The following is an 18,569-nucleotide window of genomic DNA, read 5'->3' on the forward strand; positions in this document are numbered from 1 at the left end:
ATGACATGCAGGAGCTTGCAGGGATTTGTAGTCTTGCATGTCTACTTTGATGGTAATTAGCATTTTAAAATCAGAGTAAAAAGAGCCAAATATATTGGTAAGTCACCTTGTCCGGGAGAGATTTATGGTTATTTAAACATCACACCAGGTAAGGCGATGAGAAACACAGCCCTTAATTTTAAGGGTTTCTAAAAAAAAATATATATATACATATGGTAAAAATGAATGGTGGAAAAACAAATTGGAAGCACCGCTGGAGTTTATGGGTATTATGACACCTCTACTGTCGATTCAGGCACAGGAGGTTGGTAGCACCTTAATTAATGAGGACAGTGTCATGGTAATGGCTGGAACGGAATAAATGGAATCGAACTCAAATACATGGTTTCCGGTTGAGCCATTTATGAGCCATCCTCCCCTCAGCAGCCTCCTGTAGAATCAGGTGCACTTCTTCAATTTTCCAAGTCCTGTCCCAGACCTACTGTGAAATCCTTTATTTCACAGTAGGTCTGAAATAACATTATTTCCAAATGTTAGGGTAAGGGAGAACAAAACAACTGAAACCGGTAAGGATTTTGAAAGGAAATGTAACACTAATGGAAACTGAAATTGTGAACACTGAATTTCTTTAATTTATTACATTGGTTTGGAATTTAAGGGATATTATCATGCTTTAAAAATAAAATACATTTAGGTACTCGTAATGTGATGCATTTGTTAAACCATTTCAGATGTCACATTAACACTTAAATGTCAAATTATAAAACAAATACACTTTCTGCTGTTGCCTCAAATTCTGAGGGGTCAATTTACTTGGAGCAGATTGATAACTCATCAACAGGCACAACAAGATATGACAGTGAGAACTGGTACAGAGATGAACTTGGCACCACACAACTGTAATCTTCAGACACATATTCCGTATGACCACACCACCTTTCAAAAGAAGCAGTAGCACTGTGGAGTCCCAGAAATAAAACACTTCTTCCTTGTCGTTAACATAGTGATGCGTGTCTACAAATATCTCAGGTGCCAAAGAGAGTAAACATGCATGCGCCCGCCCACTCCCCCCATATGAAAACGTTATAACAGCAGGCATGGACAGCAAGAAGTGGGGGACAGGATGAAAATGGAGCACAAAACACTAAGTCCAGCATTTCCCATTACAGACAATCGATAACTGGAAGAAGCAGCACTTTTGGTATTTGTTATTATTTCTGGGTTTTGGGGGGGGGGGGGGGGGGGGGTTGTCCTAACAAATACAACAGACTCCCACAATGGCATTCAGCTGCTGTGGTCCCACCCAAACCTGACTGGCTCAAACAACGGGTTGCTTAAACCATCAAAGTCTTCCCAATCTAAGTGCATGGATCATACAGTAGCTGAATATCTGAGTTGTGTACTGTACCTTTGGCAAACTTGAAATAAGATGGTTGTCAAACAGTACATCTATCTCCTTTACGTCGCTCCCCTTTAACACGTGATGAACATCAGGGAGAAATTCTTATCAGGAACACTTGGTGTTCAGTGCTCACATCGCCACCATTACTATTTGAGGAAATCCATTGAACATTAATCATGTGTACTCTGAAAAATAGCAAAACTAAGCAAGGAGTAGGCTTAACATTGTTTTCAGCCACAAGGATCTGAACATTGGGGCTTTATATAAAATTGAGAATTCAGCTTCAATGTACAGTAACGAAAATTGTCTTTAAAAAAGTAGGTACGTGTTATGATCAAATGAGACAACCTAATTCTCCCCATTTTCCTTTGAAGCAAAGTAGTTTCGCTCTGGTTGTGCAACTACAAATAAATGTGACAATTCAAAAATAAAACAGCTTAAACGCGTGTTAGATCAATTGAAAAGTGAAAGTCAACATTGCTCTACTTCAGACCATAACGACGGACTGACTAGAATATACCAGCAAGCAGTTTATTCAAACGCAAGCCCACTGAACAATTATTTGCAGGTCATATGATTGAGAGCTGTGAAATTCATTCAAAACAGCTAACGCACATTGCTTTCAGCTTCTTCCATGTCAGTGAAAGGAAGCAACAAAGGAAGCTGTAAGAAATGTTCAACAGCATTTCTACAAAATGTTGTAGAAAGAAATATTGGACAAAGAAAATGGCACATCATTTTAGTAACAATTTTCAAAACACAAAAAAAATAATCTTAAAATTACTGTAAAAGCATACTTTTCACACAGGCACCTGAACATGGTCTTGAAAAAAAAAAAAAAAAAGGGACACTTGCATATAATTGGAAGAACTCACTTTCACACGCACACCAAACAGCTAGGCAAAGTGGCCTAACCAATCATTCGGAACTCAGAGGCCCGTGTGAGTATCCTTGAGGTGCTTGCACCTCCTAAGGGGGTTGAAAATACAGAGACTCATCACTTTCATGCTTTTCTTTCATCACACCAACTCGTTCACTTGCCCAGCAGTGTGCTCATAAAACAATCTCCATTAAGAACCAGTTTTTGGTTTACAGGCTACAACACTATCGTTAAGTAATATAGCTATATGTTTTTCTGAAATGCATATACAAAAAAGAAACACACATTTTGCTTAAGTGCTTGAAGACTTTTGCAATATTTCCCTGGAGATCACTGATCCCTCTTAAAAAAGGTCCAATGCAGCTGTTACCTAATATCAAATCATTTCTGGGAACAATTAGATACCTTAGTGTGATTCTTTTTGACTGTTTTAATTGAAAAGCTTTTTAGGAAAGAACAATTTCTCAACAAAATAATTGCTTGGACTGTCTGGGAGTGGCCTGAGTGGGGAGGGGGAAAACTGACAACTTGCCTAGCTGTTACTGGCAGAGAGGTTTGGAACTCTTTCTTATTGGTCTATTAACTAATTTACAGCGTAGTGATGTCACCAGGCAGGCCAAAACTCCATCCCACCAACACAGGCTGAAATTTCTGGTCATTATCATCATTTACAACCTCAGTGTGGAAATATATAAAACATGGGAAATTACATTTGACTGCACAGGGCCTTTAAGAATCAAATTCAACATAAGGGGACATGTCTGAATCAAAACAATGAACAGATGAAGTACTTTGGACTGTTAGCGCACTTCTACACACCCACGCAAGACTGCTCCCCCTGTTTTACAAAGAAGCATAGGGCTTCTTGTTCTTCCACTCAGGATCAAAAGTAAAAAAGGGGTTAGAGTTATGAAAAAGACAACTTGTTTTGGCTTTTTTACCTCATGGTATGATCTGGTGTTTCCTATTCCAATATTTAGGGAACCCAGTAAAGTTACATCATCAACTGTGCATAAACAATCAAAGCACAAAAACCCAAAACAGTTTTAGCCGCTAATGTCCACCATTGCAAACTGGGTTGTCCATCGCACAAAGATAATTTCCGCTGCCAATCAAGTCAAAATAAGTGATATTTTCGCTATTGTGCAGCATTAGCAAAATAAGATATTGTGCTCTTGATTGAAGCTGATCTAATAATACTTCAACACACAGCATACAATGGAAGCAAAACAAAAGGTTTTAAATACCACGTCCCAGAGGTCTATCCTTTGCTTAGAATTCCACAGTGAAGTAACTTAAGTGTGTGTGAGACACAGTTTTGTACACAACAGGGGGTGTGTTTGACCTTCTTGTAGTTCCCTCTGTCTGCAAGAATAAGCCAAGAGGTTACCAGGAACCCCAAGAGAGGGCTGGACTAGGAATCTCAGGCATAGATTCCTGCCTTTGCATATAACCTGGACTGGGATTTAGCAGTGGGTACACTCAGAAATGCTTCAGCCCATGAATGACGAGGTAAAAAGTAGAAAAATAAAACTTAAACCAAGGACAGTAAGATCACACTGTCCTATTACAGGTGGAAACCGGTGGATATCAGTGTGCTTATTAAAGTGAAATTGCCTGAACAGAGAACTTAAAGGTTCGAAGCCTACATATTTATGACAGCTGATTGCAAGCCATGTCAGTGTTTTCTGCAAGCAAAATGTTTTGGTATTTTAAATCACAGCTCTGTAGTTCATTATTAAATATCACTCCAATTCATATTTGAGCACAATACGAGGATCATGTTCTGAACCATTTGGCAGAACACAATATTATCCAACTTTGTCATGGCTTTACCAATACTACCTGAGTGACATTTTGTATTTCGGTATTCATTCATTTATTTGTCTTAAAAAGAACAGTCCAAAGCCATTCTTAAAAGAAGTTAGTATTTCATGTCATTATATATATAGTATGTGTATCTGTAGTAATTAAAATATATATTTAAAAAAAGTGTTACATAAAGTGCTATTAATCCACACAATAACCAAATCACTTATGCTAGAGAAAATAAACTAAGACACTTCCTCCCTTAGCTCAAAAAAAAGAAAACAAAAAGAGATTGTAGTTCCAATGACATTGTGGCTATCCACTCATTGTATTACCAAATGTGGCCTGCCTTGCCATGTATAGGCCTCTTGACACAACCACTTTGATCAAAGACACTGACTGGATGATACTGTATTATGAAATTATCACCACATCTCTACAAACAGTATAACAAAGAGTGGCTGGTCTGCGACATGAAATAATTAGTATTGCGATGGTTCTGTCATCTTTTCTTGGTTATATTAAACTGCGACTTCTCACGTCTCATCCACACCAATACTTTGTGCAAGAAATACATTGTCATAACTAGAGAGAAATTAAAAGACCAAATGCTGAAAAAGCACAAAGTATCCTATAAGTTGGCTTGCAAATGAAAAGCAAATTGCTTGAGCAAGAAAATAAGGAAATGAGCCATTTCTCCATGTAGTATCAGCAAATATGGCCTAGGTAGGTCTAATTAATTACTGACATCTTGAGCCTCTTACGGATCAAATACACCAAACCAAAAAAAAAATATATAACACATACATAGCCCTTGTGCCACAATAAAGTCACTTCTCATCTTTCAGAAAACTCCCACAATCAGGTGAATAGCTCAAGAGAAGCTACAAATTAAGGAATAGCCTACAGCCATCTTAATTTGAAATTAAATATGTGGACTGACAACTGCAAGGGCTTAAGAAGAGTCAAAATAATAAACATAAAAGCAAAACACAGATGAAGACAATTATATAATAAAACAGTTTTTTCAACTGATTAGCATGCCTACCAAAAAGTGAGAACCGAACCACAAGATTAGGACCTGTCTTTAGAGAAGTGTCCAATTAGAATGAAACCATCTGTGCTCTGGGAGTTTGTTCCTACTGTAGATCACATCTGAAATCGCTAAACCATACAAAACAAAATTGGTGTCAAGAGATACCCAGCAGTCAGTTCTTTGCTGGGCATAGTTATTTCACTAAAGTAATTAAGACAAATGCTTTCCCTCAAATGTATTCATCATTTAACCTGCAGCCTAACAGTCTTCTCGTAATCTTTCAGTTTCAAGGCATTCTTATCTGAGCTTATAGTTCATTTTATTTCAAAATGAATTCAAATTTGCACATATACTGATGTGCATGTATAAATCATAGCACAGATCTACATATTGGAATAATTTGAATGCATGAGGACATAAAATGATTGAGGCATCTTACTGTCAGACCGATACTCGCCATATAGTTCAATGGGCAACAGGATAAAGGCTTGGGAGGTGCAGTTTGGGCCTTCATCTTATTTCTCCTCAACACCCAGAGGAAGGTGCTATGAGACCAATGTCTAACACAGCAGAAAGTGTCACAAGTGTCCGTTCACATGGGAGACTGAGGCACCCAACATCTCTTTCAAGTGTTTGCGTCTTTGTGTAGTCCAGAGCGTCAGCAGAAGCTTCTGCGCTCAAATTAAATCCAATACTTGGATTTATATGTCCTCACATTACCCCTCCCCTTCCTCTGCGGCGATGCCCCCCACCCCCCGGCAAAAAATGTGTCCCCATTATGCCATTCTATATTTCCAATGAAAGTCTGTCACAGGACACTCATCCGTCAGTCCCAATATCACAGTTGTCTCGATTTTGTTTTTCCAAGGGGATTATAACCGCCAAAAAAAGATAACTGCAGCACCCAGGTAGGGAGAAGGTTAGTGTTGACAGACATTCACTACCTCACTGATCAGGTCCATCCTTGGTCTTGTCATAGAAGACTACTCTTTTTGGATCTGGGGGAAGGAAAGGACAGAAATGTTTCAGTGTGTAGGCCCTGTGGAACTTAGTTAGCAATTCATAATGTATGTTATTCAAACTTCAGCTGTATACCTTTTGAACATCAAATAGAAAACCCAATTTCACAACTTTGAAAACACTATACAGAAGAGACCTTTACCTTGTTTTTGCAAATTGAAAACGTATTCCATTTCTGTATAGAAAAAACAAAAATCGATTAATACCTCCAGGTGCATAATATATTTTATTATTAGACACACAATTATGTGATGCTAAAGGATTAAAAGCTTTTGTTGCAAGTGAAATAGTAGGTTAAAGCTACCAATGTGTGATAACCAGTGCTCGACTTGGGCTAGAGCTGTTTGGGGTGCTGTACCGGCACCTCCAATTTTTTGAGAACTGCATACCGGCTCCTCTATGAAACAAAGTTGCCTATCGCCGGCCCGGATTCACACACAGCGTCAAAAAAAGGTTGATCAAAGCGGAATGAAGGTGGGACATGCATCGAATAGCAATGGAGAGTGGGCATTCATATCCTGATTCTACTTTGTTCAGGTTTATTTGCCACTAGTCTGTGAATCCGGTATATGCGTGCCAGTAGACTGAATTTGAGATTAAGAATGCGCCATGCCTGAAGGCGCAGGATGCGCTGTTCCAAGTTGTCAAATAAGGGAAAGTCATGGAATTTTAATATTGCGTTTTCATAAATACAGTATATTATCAATCTATCAGCCATGATCAGAATTAGGCCAAACATTCAGCGTGTCTCTGTGTGTGCTGTGCATCATTTGCGTGTGTGCCAGTGGGCCGTTGCCCAAGGAGGTAGCCTATAAAATAATGATAGACTAACTATATAGCCAATTCAAAACATAACTAGTCATACTACAAGCTCTCTCGCTACTTAACCATTTAGCTATAAGCATTAATGTTGTTGATGCCTTTCCACCAGCACTGTTGAGAAATAAATCTGATACCGTTATTGGAAAGCTGGGATTCCTCTATTGAAACAGTAGGCTAGCCATGTAATTCCGACATTAAAAATATTCTAATAGCCTAATCGACAAACAACTTCTATGCTTAGCATAGATATTTAACCTTATAAGGTTATAGATAAACATGTCTTAGTTAGCTACCTTGCTTTGAAGTAGCCTAACTTATCAATGTTATTTCTGATTCACTGAATGAGGGAATAACTGAATAAATACAAAAGTATTTGGTTGTAATATTCTATATCAAGGGTGGCCAACCATCCTATAGGAGAGCTACTGGGTGTGCAGGCTTTTGTTCAAGCCCCGCTCTAAAACACAACATTGTAGCCTAAACATCAGCTGCTCATATAGAAAACAGACCAGCAGCCTTCTAGTGTCAATACCACATTTATGCAGACTTTTTCATGTAGGAGACACCACTAAATATTGGTCATGGAAATTTGGTTAGAAGTCATAAAATTCCATCAGTCAAAATGTGTATGAACTCTTAACAGTGAATAATCAGATCTAGCTATAGCATAATGTACATTTGTGAACATGGTCTAATGGACCTGCACCGCTTTCATCCCAAGTCAAGCACTGGTACTACCATGTGTTATGCGTTTATAGAAATGACACAGCAGAGCAAGAGGACTTACCTTTAGTGTGATAAGTAACAGCAGCTTTCAGATCAAACAACCCCCAGCTACCTCTGTCCAGGCTCTTAGAGTGGGCCTGCTCTTTAGATGGACCCAACACCAGGTTGGTCAGGGGGGCCTGTGCAGGCTCATCACTAATGTCTTTACCAGAGGCCAACACAACTGCACCTAGACCCTTCGCCTCGCCCTTTGTCTCATCCGGTCCAGACAGCTGAGCCTTTGCCCCATCCTCACCCTTTATTGTAGCAGGGAGGCAAGCTGGGGCACTAGTCCTTTTCTCTGAGTCTTGAGCCAAAGTGAGAAGCAAAGGCTCTGGGATTGATAGGCTAGCGTCAAGGCCTGGCTCAGCTGCAACCGCAGGGCATGGCTCCCCTTGAAATGTGACCACCGTAGCCTTTCCCTCCACAGCAGCCACCGGCCCGCTTCCTCCTTCTGACCCCACATTTGGCTCATTGATGAAGGACAGCCCCCACTGATTCTGGAAGATGTCCCCCAAGGCTTTCTGATTTGTCTGAGCAGCCGGGGTGTCCACTTGGCGAGCACTCGGGAGCACAGGTTGCATATTTAAAGGGTTTAGGGGGTAAATGAAAAGAGTACACTTTCTCAGATCTGCTGTAAGGTTGGTTGAAGAACTACAGTCATTGTCCAAAAAGGATGCTACGTTCTCCCCGCATGGGAGAGAGGGGGCTGGTGGAATACTACTAGCAGCAGGAGTGAAGAAGGTACCGACAGAGGGATAACCATTTCCATCTCCAGAAACAGGACCATTAGTAATGCTAGCTGAGGTGATGGTTTTCATAGCAGACATGGGGACCTGTGATAATCTACCAGGCACCTGAGGATGTACCTCTCCTCCAGCTTGGGCTGCTTTGTTGAGGTTCTCCTTAACTTTACTTGCATAACTGATCTTGGGCACAATTTTAGCACTACTGTTGTCCACAGGAAATACTGGAGGGGGCTTGAATAAAGTCCAAGAGTCCTCTTTTGTAGAGGTTGAGAGCTTGGCTTTGGGCCTATCCTCAAACTTTTTACCAAAGGCAACTGCAGCAGTTTTACTGTCTGAATTATTCCTCTGCAACTCACCCATAGCCACTTCTGGGGCCCCCATCTGCCTGACTGCTGTCTGGGCATCTGCTTTATGGACAAGTCTCGAGTTCACCGCTTTCTCCATTGGTTCAAGTCCAGAAGCCTCTGGCTCCTGTGTAGCATTACCCTGCTGCATGGCTCTCTCCTTTTCGCTTGTCACATGCTCTGTGTTCTTGATGCTGTTGCGTCTTGCCTTGCGTTTCTTAGGAGTAGTATATCCACTTTCTGAGCCACTGCCATCGTTGTCAGGGGGTGACTTGCTGGAGTAACCATTGGTAATATGAGCAGAGTTTACCACCCCATTCAGAAGCAATGCAGACTCCTTGTCCAACAGCTTTCCCTCATAGTCATTAGTGAAATCCAAGTCCTTGTCGCTGTCCATATTCTTCTTGTGATCAAAACCTTTGTTGTCCATTTTTGAAAGAGTGGTATAAACCTTTCGTGTTGACTTCTGTTTTACATTAGTGTTTATCAAATGTCTGTTACCATTGCTGTTGGTGGGACGAGGGATACAAAAAAAAATATTTGCAGACAGTATCTTCTCCCCCTCTACGTCACTGGTGTTTATTTTCCCATTGCCTGTAAACGGAAACAAAAGAAAATTGCACTGCCAGTGATACAATAACATGTGGACACACAAACATATAAGTCCAAGGAAATTCCATAATTCCCTACCACCTCTCTATATCAAAAGGGACTAACAGCCCTAATCTGTTTACAAGACCTATGCAACCTCGAAGCTCCTTTTGCAGGAAATATGGTAAGGTCTTTATAAGACGATGCTGTATCATGGCAATTTAGACTGAATAGGTCAGCTGGTAGCAAGCAACCATGCCAGTACCCAGATCAGATTCCCTTGAACATAGTAGTCCCATAGCCTACTTGTTAACAGATACCATACTTAAATCACTTCAGGAAAACGTGTGCTGTATGTAGAAATAGCCATTACCTACAGTCCTATAACTTTTGGTAACCGGAAGGTGGTTGTCAGTGTGACTGAGCATGACGTTGCTAGCTAATTGAACAGTATTTACCACACTAGCGTATAAAGACAAAGCTTTCAACTAAATTAATGATTTGCCATCTTGCTCCTAAGATATCTGTTTACAATATGAGTGAAAAAATAACATCTTAAGTAATGTTATAGAATAACAAATTGTGTTAAGCGTTTTATTCTCCTTATCTGAACTGAAGCGAGGGTTCAATGTATGCACAATTGTTTGCATGCATACCATCAAGTCTAAACTAGTCTAAAGAAACTGGTACAATTACATTTCAAATCATGTAGCTAAAACATCAGTAAGCAATTGTTTCAGAATTTTTTATTAAAAATCTAAATCCTATGCATCAATCAGCTAACTAGAAAGACAATTCTGTGTTAACACTCCTCAGGTCATCTACCCAGGCTAACATGTTTGCGTGGCTTCATGGCTAGTTAGACGCAACAGGCCCGACCAAGCCGCAGCTGCGTAAGTGTAAAATGTCTGGCACTAGCTCCAGTAGTTATTTAAATCACTGGAAAGTCTCAAAATTAAGTTAAGTAACTAGTCATCATGCTTTTGTAGCCCTGACTGTAGCCAAGTGGTAATTTGTAAACAAAATAACATTGAAACTTATGTTATGCTCGCTCTCGTTATTAGGATTAGCCAGCTAGCTCGTTAGCTTCCCCGCTCGCATTTTCTAACATGGCCGACAGGAAATGGCAATTCAGAACATTCCAGTGGAGCCGGCTTGTTTTTGTTAACAAAATATTTCACGGAATTGATACCAAATTGGCCCTTACTTTGTGGGGTAAACTCAACGTATTCAAGTCACAAAATAATTTAACTACAAAATGACTAATTAGTCACACAGGGGAATTGTCAGAGTACCATAAATGTAGAAATGGGTGGTAAAACCGGCGCACAAGGTCAATCCCCTCTGTCAAACCACCAGCGACAGCTGTCACGCGACGTTTAACTATCCCTAAACTAGCCATACCCAACTCTAGTCACAGCTAACTAATAGGTTAAATTTATATTTACCAGCTCGCTACCATCATGCTATGGCTGTCTTGCGAGCTAGCACGCTACATTGACGTCGGTAATAATGTGGCTATCTAGCTAGTTAAGTAATTTGTATTAGCTGGCTAACTTTTCCGGATGGCCCGACCTGTTTTCTTCGTCTGCGTTTCCTGGTACTGGAAGTAGATCTGATCATTTTTTAGAGATGATTTGTATTGAATATGATTTCTTTCTTCTCCATAGTGGTGATATCGTCTATCTTGTGCCCGATCTTTGGGCTGTTCCTCCATTGAAGTGTTATAGAATATCCGAGTCCTTCTACCAGTGTGCGCCGTAGCTCACTGGGCAAGTGAAGCAGAAACAGGGACCATCTCAATTATGTCACCTCGCGTCCTTTCTCCTCGTCTCCTTCTCAAAACCCATTGGAGGAGAAGATCAGAGGGGCGGTACCTCTGGCTTTCTCATACAATGGGTTTTGAGAAGGAGAGAGGACGCGAGGAGAATTCAAATTAAGATCTTCCCACAGTCTACTGTCCAATCAACGCGACTGACAAACGGAAGCTATTCGAGGCCTCTGTAAACGTCAGCAGTATGTCTAAAAAGTATCAAAGTCTACTATTTTTGGTGGTTCCCCACCATCATTGCAAACAGAGGTATTGTAAATACATACATATACAGGTTGAACAAAATAATAGTTTATGCGAGATTATATAGAATTCAAGCAAATGTGAGATGCCACAAGTGGTCTTCACGACCTCTGAGATCTGCTGAGACCATAGAGCTAGATAGAGGACTCATCTTCGTATCTGGGCTATTATGGCATCTGTGACAGCATGGGCAGCGCCATTGAGGCTATATTCATGATGATTTACCCGCCCGCCACCTGCAGTGCTGGTGTACTGAACCAAATCCTGCATGTCATTTATTGTAGCCACTACATGGTGGTGATATAGCTAAAATCTATTTACAAACCAAAGGCATTCAAATTTGAAGAAGACAATGCTCTGACAATTGGCTGATAGCTCCCTACCACTGAAATATCCAAGATGTCCGATTCATGGACTGTCTATATCCGAGTTGCATCCGGTTTATACAGACCAATTTCACATGCACACTAGCACTCAGTGCGCACAGGGAGCAGTGCAAGCAGCGATGACATCACACTGGCGTACCGGACACCCCAGCAGCCTCCGCAATTATTTATTTTTTTAACCGATTGAAAGTATAAGCGGATATTGGTGAACAAATGCGTGGTCAAGGCTACGGCGGTGCCAGTGCAATGAGTGTGGTCAAGGCTACGACGGTGCCGGTGCATTGAGTGGCGTTTACTCAGGTGTTCAAAAGTGCATTTCAGACCGAGAGCCTAATATTTCTTAGGTAGTTCTTTATGAGTTTTAGCTTATAAAACGATCTCTCCACAGAAGCAACAGTTACAGGGATGGTAAAAACAGCTTGATTGCCGTAGCAACAACAGGGAAACTGGGCAAAAGGGAGTAGTGCTTCAAATACAGCAGTTCTGCAACATCTTTAATTGACCCTCTCATTCTCCTCAGTTGCCGGCCTTAACATGTTACGGAAAGATAGTAACTGTATAGGAAGCTCTGTGGACAGGTTGTCTGAATACTGGACAGCCAATAAATTCAAATTGTGTGTAGCGCAATGGACATATAATCCACTATTTCTCAGGAAAGTCTGGGTTGGCAATAATCAGTATAGAAATAGTCTGGCCCGCAACCTGGACCTAAAGGCCGTAGTGAAAACATTTGCACACAAAAGAAAGAGGACTTCAGGAGACCAGGGGAGTCTCTCAAGTTGGATTTGATCTAATTTACTTAGAATATTGCAGCCCATTTGTGTAGGCTATTAGCTGAACTTATCCTCAAGCTGACTACTTTTTTTGTAATTGTTAGGATATTTGATGTCATTTTAATAAAACATTTTTAAATAGCAGTTAAATAGCTGCTAAATACGGTATAAGCTATAGATAGTACACTGCATAATGAAACAATCCCTAGTAGGCAAGTGTTTTGAGGTTGAACTGACTGTATTATTTGACATTAATAGACTGGTTTTATTGATAAAGGAATTTATATGTTTAAAGTAATGATTAAAGTATTCCACCCTGAAATCATATAATTGTATGAAATGTGTTAGAGTCATAATTTAATAATGTGTGTGATTAGACCATTGTGTTACTATTTCGCAATATGAGCTGGGTAGAGTTGAGAATACAAAGGACAACTGAACTACACATGACCTGGTTATAACTCTGAAAACTGACAACAGGAAAGAGGGCCCTTCCAAGGCCCCTCTAATCTAGGGAGGAGAGGAACGGCTAGAAACTGCCAGGATGGTAGAAAGTGATAAACTGTGTGTGTGTGTGTGTGTGTGTGTGTGTGTGTGTGTGTGTGTGTGTGTGTGTGTGTGTGTGTGTGTGTGTGTGCGTGTGTGTGTGTGTGTGTGTGTGTGTGTGTGTAGGTGGGGGTGGGAGTTATAAAATGACTGTGTTTGCATTTTTGACTTCAGAGTACTCTCTGAATAAAGAATTAACTTTTTGCGGAATCTGAGACTGCCTAATTATTATTAAACCCAGGGTCTTACAAACCTCTGGGAATTGGTCAAAGTTATAACATAGTTGAGTTATCATCATTGGGATTGAAAATTCTCGTGACATTTATGCACAACAACTTTCTATCCAAGCTGGGAGAGAGCGCGAGTACGGCTCATGTCATTCAGGTATCCTATACAGGACAGTTGTATATTCAAAATATATATATTTTACAATAGGCAATGTTTGAATTTCCAACTTTAATTACTGAACAAGTAATGTATTTATTGCCACCAGCTAGAAGTCTCAAACTGATAGCATTGCAACACTGTGTATAGCTTCTTGAAATGTTAGGCTTAACATGAGAGATGACAACCAAATACACCTACCAATAAACATTTATCCATTTAGCTAAAGCAAAGCTATACATGCCCTGGCTCCACAGAGAGCCTATAATTGATTCAATAGGTATGCAGCCGCATAGACATGTCGCAATTTCACCACCATGCACAGTGATCGGTGGTCTATTCTTTGTGAGTGGCTGTCTGGCTGACACATTCAATTACATTATTTTTAAGAGGGGGAGGGGTGAACTTCAACATTGCGGGGTCCAGAAAAACGTAATACCCAATAATGACGACAGGAATTTTTTTATCTGACTTTTCTATGTGTCCGTCTATGGAAATTGTCTTTCAGGGCCCGGATGTCAGTTAAACCGAGGTACAGAAGCAAAACTATAGGAGCAGTTGAAACCGTGTTTCTAGACCGGAACCCTGGCCCCTTGCTCCTGACCAGAGGAGAAAGACTTCCCCCTCATTGAAATTCAAGACCGACCCCGGTACTAAAGGCATTGTTAGCAAAAAACAGGATCCCCCATTATAGTGAATGGAGGCAATCTTTGTGTAAATATTTTTTACAAATAAAGATATTTTTCTTCAAAGACAATCATGGTACCAATAATTGCTTCTAATACAGCAGATGTACAGTGCTTTTAGAAAGTATTCAGATCCCTAACCTTTTTCCATATTTTGTTACATTACAGCCTTGTTCTAAAATGTATTAAATTAATGTTTTTCCTCATCAATCTACACACCCCATAATGACAAAGTGAAAACAGGTTTAGAGCTTTTTGCAAATTCATAAAAAATAATAAAACAGAAATACCTTATTTACATAAGTATTTAGACCCATTGCTTTGAGACTAGAAATTGAGCTCAGGTGCATCCTGTTTCCATTGATCATCCTTGAGATGATTCTACAACTTGATTGGAGTCCACCTGTGGTTAATTCAATTATTTGGACATGATTTGGAAAGGCACACCTGTGCATGTAAGAGCAAAAACCAAGCCATGAGGTCGAAGGAAATGTCCGTAGCGCTCAGACAGGATTGTGTCAAGGCACAGATCTGGGCAAGGGTACCAAAATATTTCTGCATCATTCTTCAATGAAAGAAGTTTGGAACCACCAAGACTTTCTAGAGCTGGCCGCCCGGCTAAACTGAACAATCGGGGGAGAAGGGCCTTGGTCAGGAAGGTGACCAAGAACCTGATAACTCCAGAGCTCCAGAGTTCCTCTGTGGAGATGGGAGAACCTTCTAGAAGGACAACCATCTCTACATCGCTCCGCCAATCAGGCCTTTATGGTAGAGTGGCCAGACGGAAGCCACTCCTCAGTAAAAGGCACATGACAGCCCTCTTGGAGTTTGCCAAAAGGCACCTAAAGGACAAATCAGACCATGAGAAACAAGATTCTCTTGTCTGATGAAACCAAGATTGAACCCTTTGGCCTGAATTCTAAGCGTCACGTCTAGAGTAAACCTGGCACCATCTCTACGGTGAAGCATGGTGATGGCAGCATCATGATGTGGCTGGGTTTTTCGGCAGCAGTGACTGGGAGACTAGTCAGGATCGAGGGGAAGATGAACTAAGCAAAGTACAGAGAGAGATCCTTGATGAAAACCTGCTCCATTGTGCTCAGGACCTCAGACTGGGGCGAAGGGACAAGACTCTGAATGTCCTTCAGTGGCCCGGACTTGAACCCAATCGAACATCTCTGGAGAGACCTGAAAATAGCTGTGCAACGATGCTCCTCATCCAAACTGACAGATGTGAGAGGATCTGCAGAGAAGAATGGGAGAAACTCCCCAAATACGCGCCAAGCCTGTAGTCTCACACCTGTAATGATGGGGCGGTGAGTCGGAAGCAGGTGCAGGTGAAACGCTTTAATAAAACAAGAAGACCAAGACACTAACACAAGGCAGTATGCTGATACACAAGAACAATACCAACTGGTGAGTGAACCTGGGAGAGTGACATATAAAGGGGAGGAAATTAAGGTAATGGAGTCCAGTTTTGAATCAAGGAATCCCAGGACCGGTGGTTAGTACTCTGGCGACGTCGTACGCCGGAGGGGAGGAGCAGGAGCAGACGTGACGGTACCCCCTTCCCTCTGATGTGCGGCTCCATCTGCAGGAGGAGCGGGTCGGTCCAGGCGGCGAAGGTGGAAATCACAGAGGATGTTTGGGTCCAGAATGTCCTCCACCGGAACCCAACACCGCTCCTCTGGGCCATACTCCTCCCAGTCCACCAGATACTGGAGCCGAACCCCACGACATTGGGAGTCCAGTAGGGCTCTGACAGCGTACGCCGGGCTCCCCTCGATGTCCAGGGGTGAAGGTGTGTCGTGGGGGACAGCATCAGGTAGGGAACCAGAAACCACCGGCCTGAGAAGCGAGACATATAAAGGGGAGGAAATCAAGGTAATGGAGTCCAGGTGTGAATCATAATGATTCACGTAATGATGAGTTCCAGGTGTGCGTAATAATGAATCCCAGGAGCGGTGGTTAGTACTCTGGCGACGTTGAACGCCGGAGGGGAGAAGCAGGAGCAGACGCAGACGCAGAAGCAGACGAAGACGCAGACACAGACGTTACAATACCCAAGAAGCCTCAAGACTATAATCACTGCTAAAGGTGCTTCAACAAAGTACTGAGTAAAGGGTCTGAATAGTTATGTAAATGTTGATATTTCAGTTTTTTTATTTTATAAATTTGCAAAAATGTCTAAAACATTTTTTGCTTTGTCATTGTGTGGTATTGTGTGTAAATTAATAAGGGGGAAAACTATTTTATACATTTTAGAATAAGGCTGTAATGTAACAAAATGTGGAAAAAGTCAAGGGGCTTGAATACTTTTTGAATGCACTGTATGTCCTTGAACCGATTATTTTTAAATCACCCACAGAAGAAATTAAGGATAATTTAGTTGCTAATGGCAGCCTGCAGTAGCCTGGTAGGCCTTCAACTTGAGTTACTCAATGAGAGACGGAGCACTGAGCTAACCTGCAACGTCACTTCCTAGAATAGCTCAAACTGCGCATGTTATGTCTCCATGAGACACCCTCTTAACTGACTTCATTCGGCTTCAATGCGCTATTGAGTCTTCACATAGGAATGAATGGTGTCACATGATCTATAGCTTTGTCCATTCATATAAACAGTCATTGCTCCCAACCCCGAGGAATCCCCACCCAGTTGACTACTTTAAAATGGTAGAAGCCCTCAATGGCAATGTTGAAATTAAAACGAGTTATACCCAGCGATGTATATAAACCCTCAATTGTTGATGCTATGTTTTGTCCAGTGAGAGGCTTTGAAGGAGCATTCCTCCATAGGAATGAATGGAATTCTACAGTATTTCAGTGAAATGTTTCAAAGACAAAATTACATGTATTTAAGTATTTTATTGTTGTAGTGGGTACAGTAACATTAGAACTTTAATTCTTTTTTATTTTTTGTTGATCACATATAATTTAAAAGTATGCATTAAGGTGTCTGTAATATAATAAACATGGCAAAAACAAATGTATACATTAATAAAATATTTTTTAGACTGGTGGGGGAGTGCTAAGATGGAGGCGCGGTGATTTCAAAACAGTGCCCATTGTCAGTCATTTAGTGTATATACATCGTTGGTTATATCCATCTAGAGTCCTCTATCTATCTCTATGGCTGACACACATTGTGGGGTACTAGCTGCACAGCAGAATGGTTTTTACAATTTGTAATTCTGAAATGTGCTTCATTCTAGCTGGTATTCAACTCACACAGGATATCATAATCAACATACTAAACTGTCTGTGTGAAAAGCATACCAATTAGATAATATTGATGAACAAAATGTAGAATTTTCAAATATGTGTTGTTGTAGCCATCTGACATTTATTGAGTGGGGTGTGGTGTGTGGTGGACAGCAGTGGTGGAAAAATAACCCAATTGTCATCGTTGAGTAAAAGTAAATTCAATTGCTAAAATATACTTAAGTATCAAAAGTAAAAGTATAAATAATTTCATATTCCTTATATTAAGCAAAGCAGACGGCACCATTGTCTTGTTTTTAAAATTTCCGGATAGCCAAGGGTACACACCAACACACACATAATTTACAAAAGATGCATGTGTGTTTAGTGAGTCCCCCAGAACATAGGCAGTAGGGATGACCATGTGTTATCTTGATAAATGTGTGAATTTCACAATTTTCCTGTTCTGCTAAGCATTCAACATGTAACTAGTACTTTGGGTTGTCAGGGAAATGTATGGATTAAAAAGTATAATATTTTCTTTAGGAATTTAGTGATGTAAAATTAAAAGTTGTAAAAAATAGAAATAGTAAAGTAAAGTACAGATACCCCAAAAAACAACTTAAGTAGTACTTTAAAGTATTTTTACTTAAGTAGTTTACACCACTGGTGGACAGCTCTTCCCCTGTTAGATCTACTGTAAATTGCTATCCAGGCACCAGGTGGTGCCATTTCATAGTTTATAGATTTCATCCCATAGATTTCATAAACTTTAAATGCTGGTAGTCAACGAATGTTTGACCACTGACAGCGACCCTGAATTTGGGTTTTATAAGCACATACTGATATTAATCCTTGTATAGACATATGTCCTCAGGGTACTACCATGCCATAATAAGAAATTACCTTGAACTGTGAATAGCTTTCATTATAGCATGAAGATAACCCCGCTATTTCCCATTTACTTATTGAATACCATAAGGCACCACTAGACATCTGTTATGGGATTTTTATGAATAATGACTAAATTATGTATACATTTAACGTAGAACTATAACTAAAACTACCCTGTCATTGTATGATTGTATGAATTTTTTTA

At 40.5% G+C, this 18,569-nt stretch overlaps 1 protein-coding gene across 1 annotated transcript; it reads right to left on the minus strand.

Annotated features, from left to right (window-relative positions):
* Positions 1 to 609: 609 nt before the first annotated feature.
* On the minus strand, positions 610 to 16,809 carry LOC120043639 (nuclear fragile X mental retardation-interacting protein 2-like). Its single transcript, XM_038988196.1, has 6 exons — positions 16,805 to 16,809; positions 16,003 to 16,115; positions 10,994 to 11,182; positions 7,757 to 9,421; positions 6,290 to 6,322; positions 610 to 6,125 (listed from the first exon to the last, which is right to left on the minus strand). The coding sequence occupies exons 1-6, from the start codon at positions 16,807 to 16,809 to the stop codon at positions 6,073 to 6,075; spliced, it is 2,058 nt and encodes a 685-aa protein (XP_038844124.1). The 3' UTR covers positions 610 to 6,072.
* Positions 16,810 to 18,569: the final 1,760 nt, after the last annotated feature.

This window comes from Salvelinus namaycush, chromosome 3 (genome assembly GCF_016432855.1).
Source record: "Salvelinus namaycush isolate Seneca chromosome 3, SaNama_1.0, whole genome shotgun sequence".
NCBI classification, from domain to species: Eukaryota; Metazoa; Chordata; class Actinopteri; order Salmoniformes; family Salmonidae; genus Salvelinus; species Salvelinus namaycush.

Bases quoted from the DNA above. Each gene is read 5' to 3' on its own strand.
- LOC120043639 (XM_038988196.1), bottom strand. The intron at 9,422-10,993 runs GTCGGGCCATCC...TTCCGTTTACAG, and splicing joins AACGCAGACGAAGAAAACAG to GCAATGGGAAAATAAACACC. The intron at 6,126-6,289 runs GTAAAGGTCTCT...TCCTTCCCCCAG, and splicing joins TTTCAATTTGCAAAAACAAG to ATCCAAAAAGAGTAGTCTTC.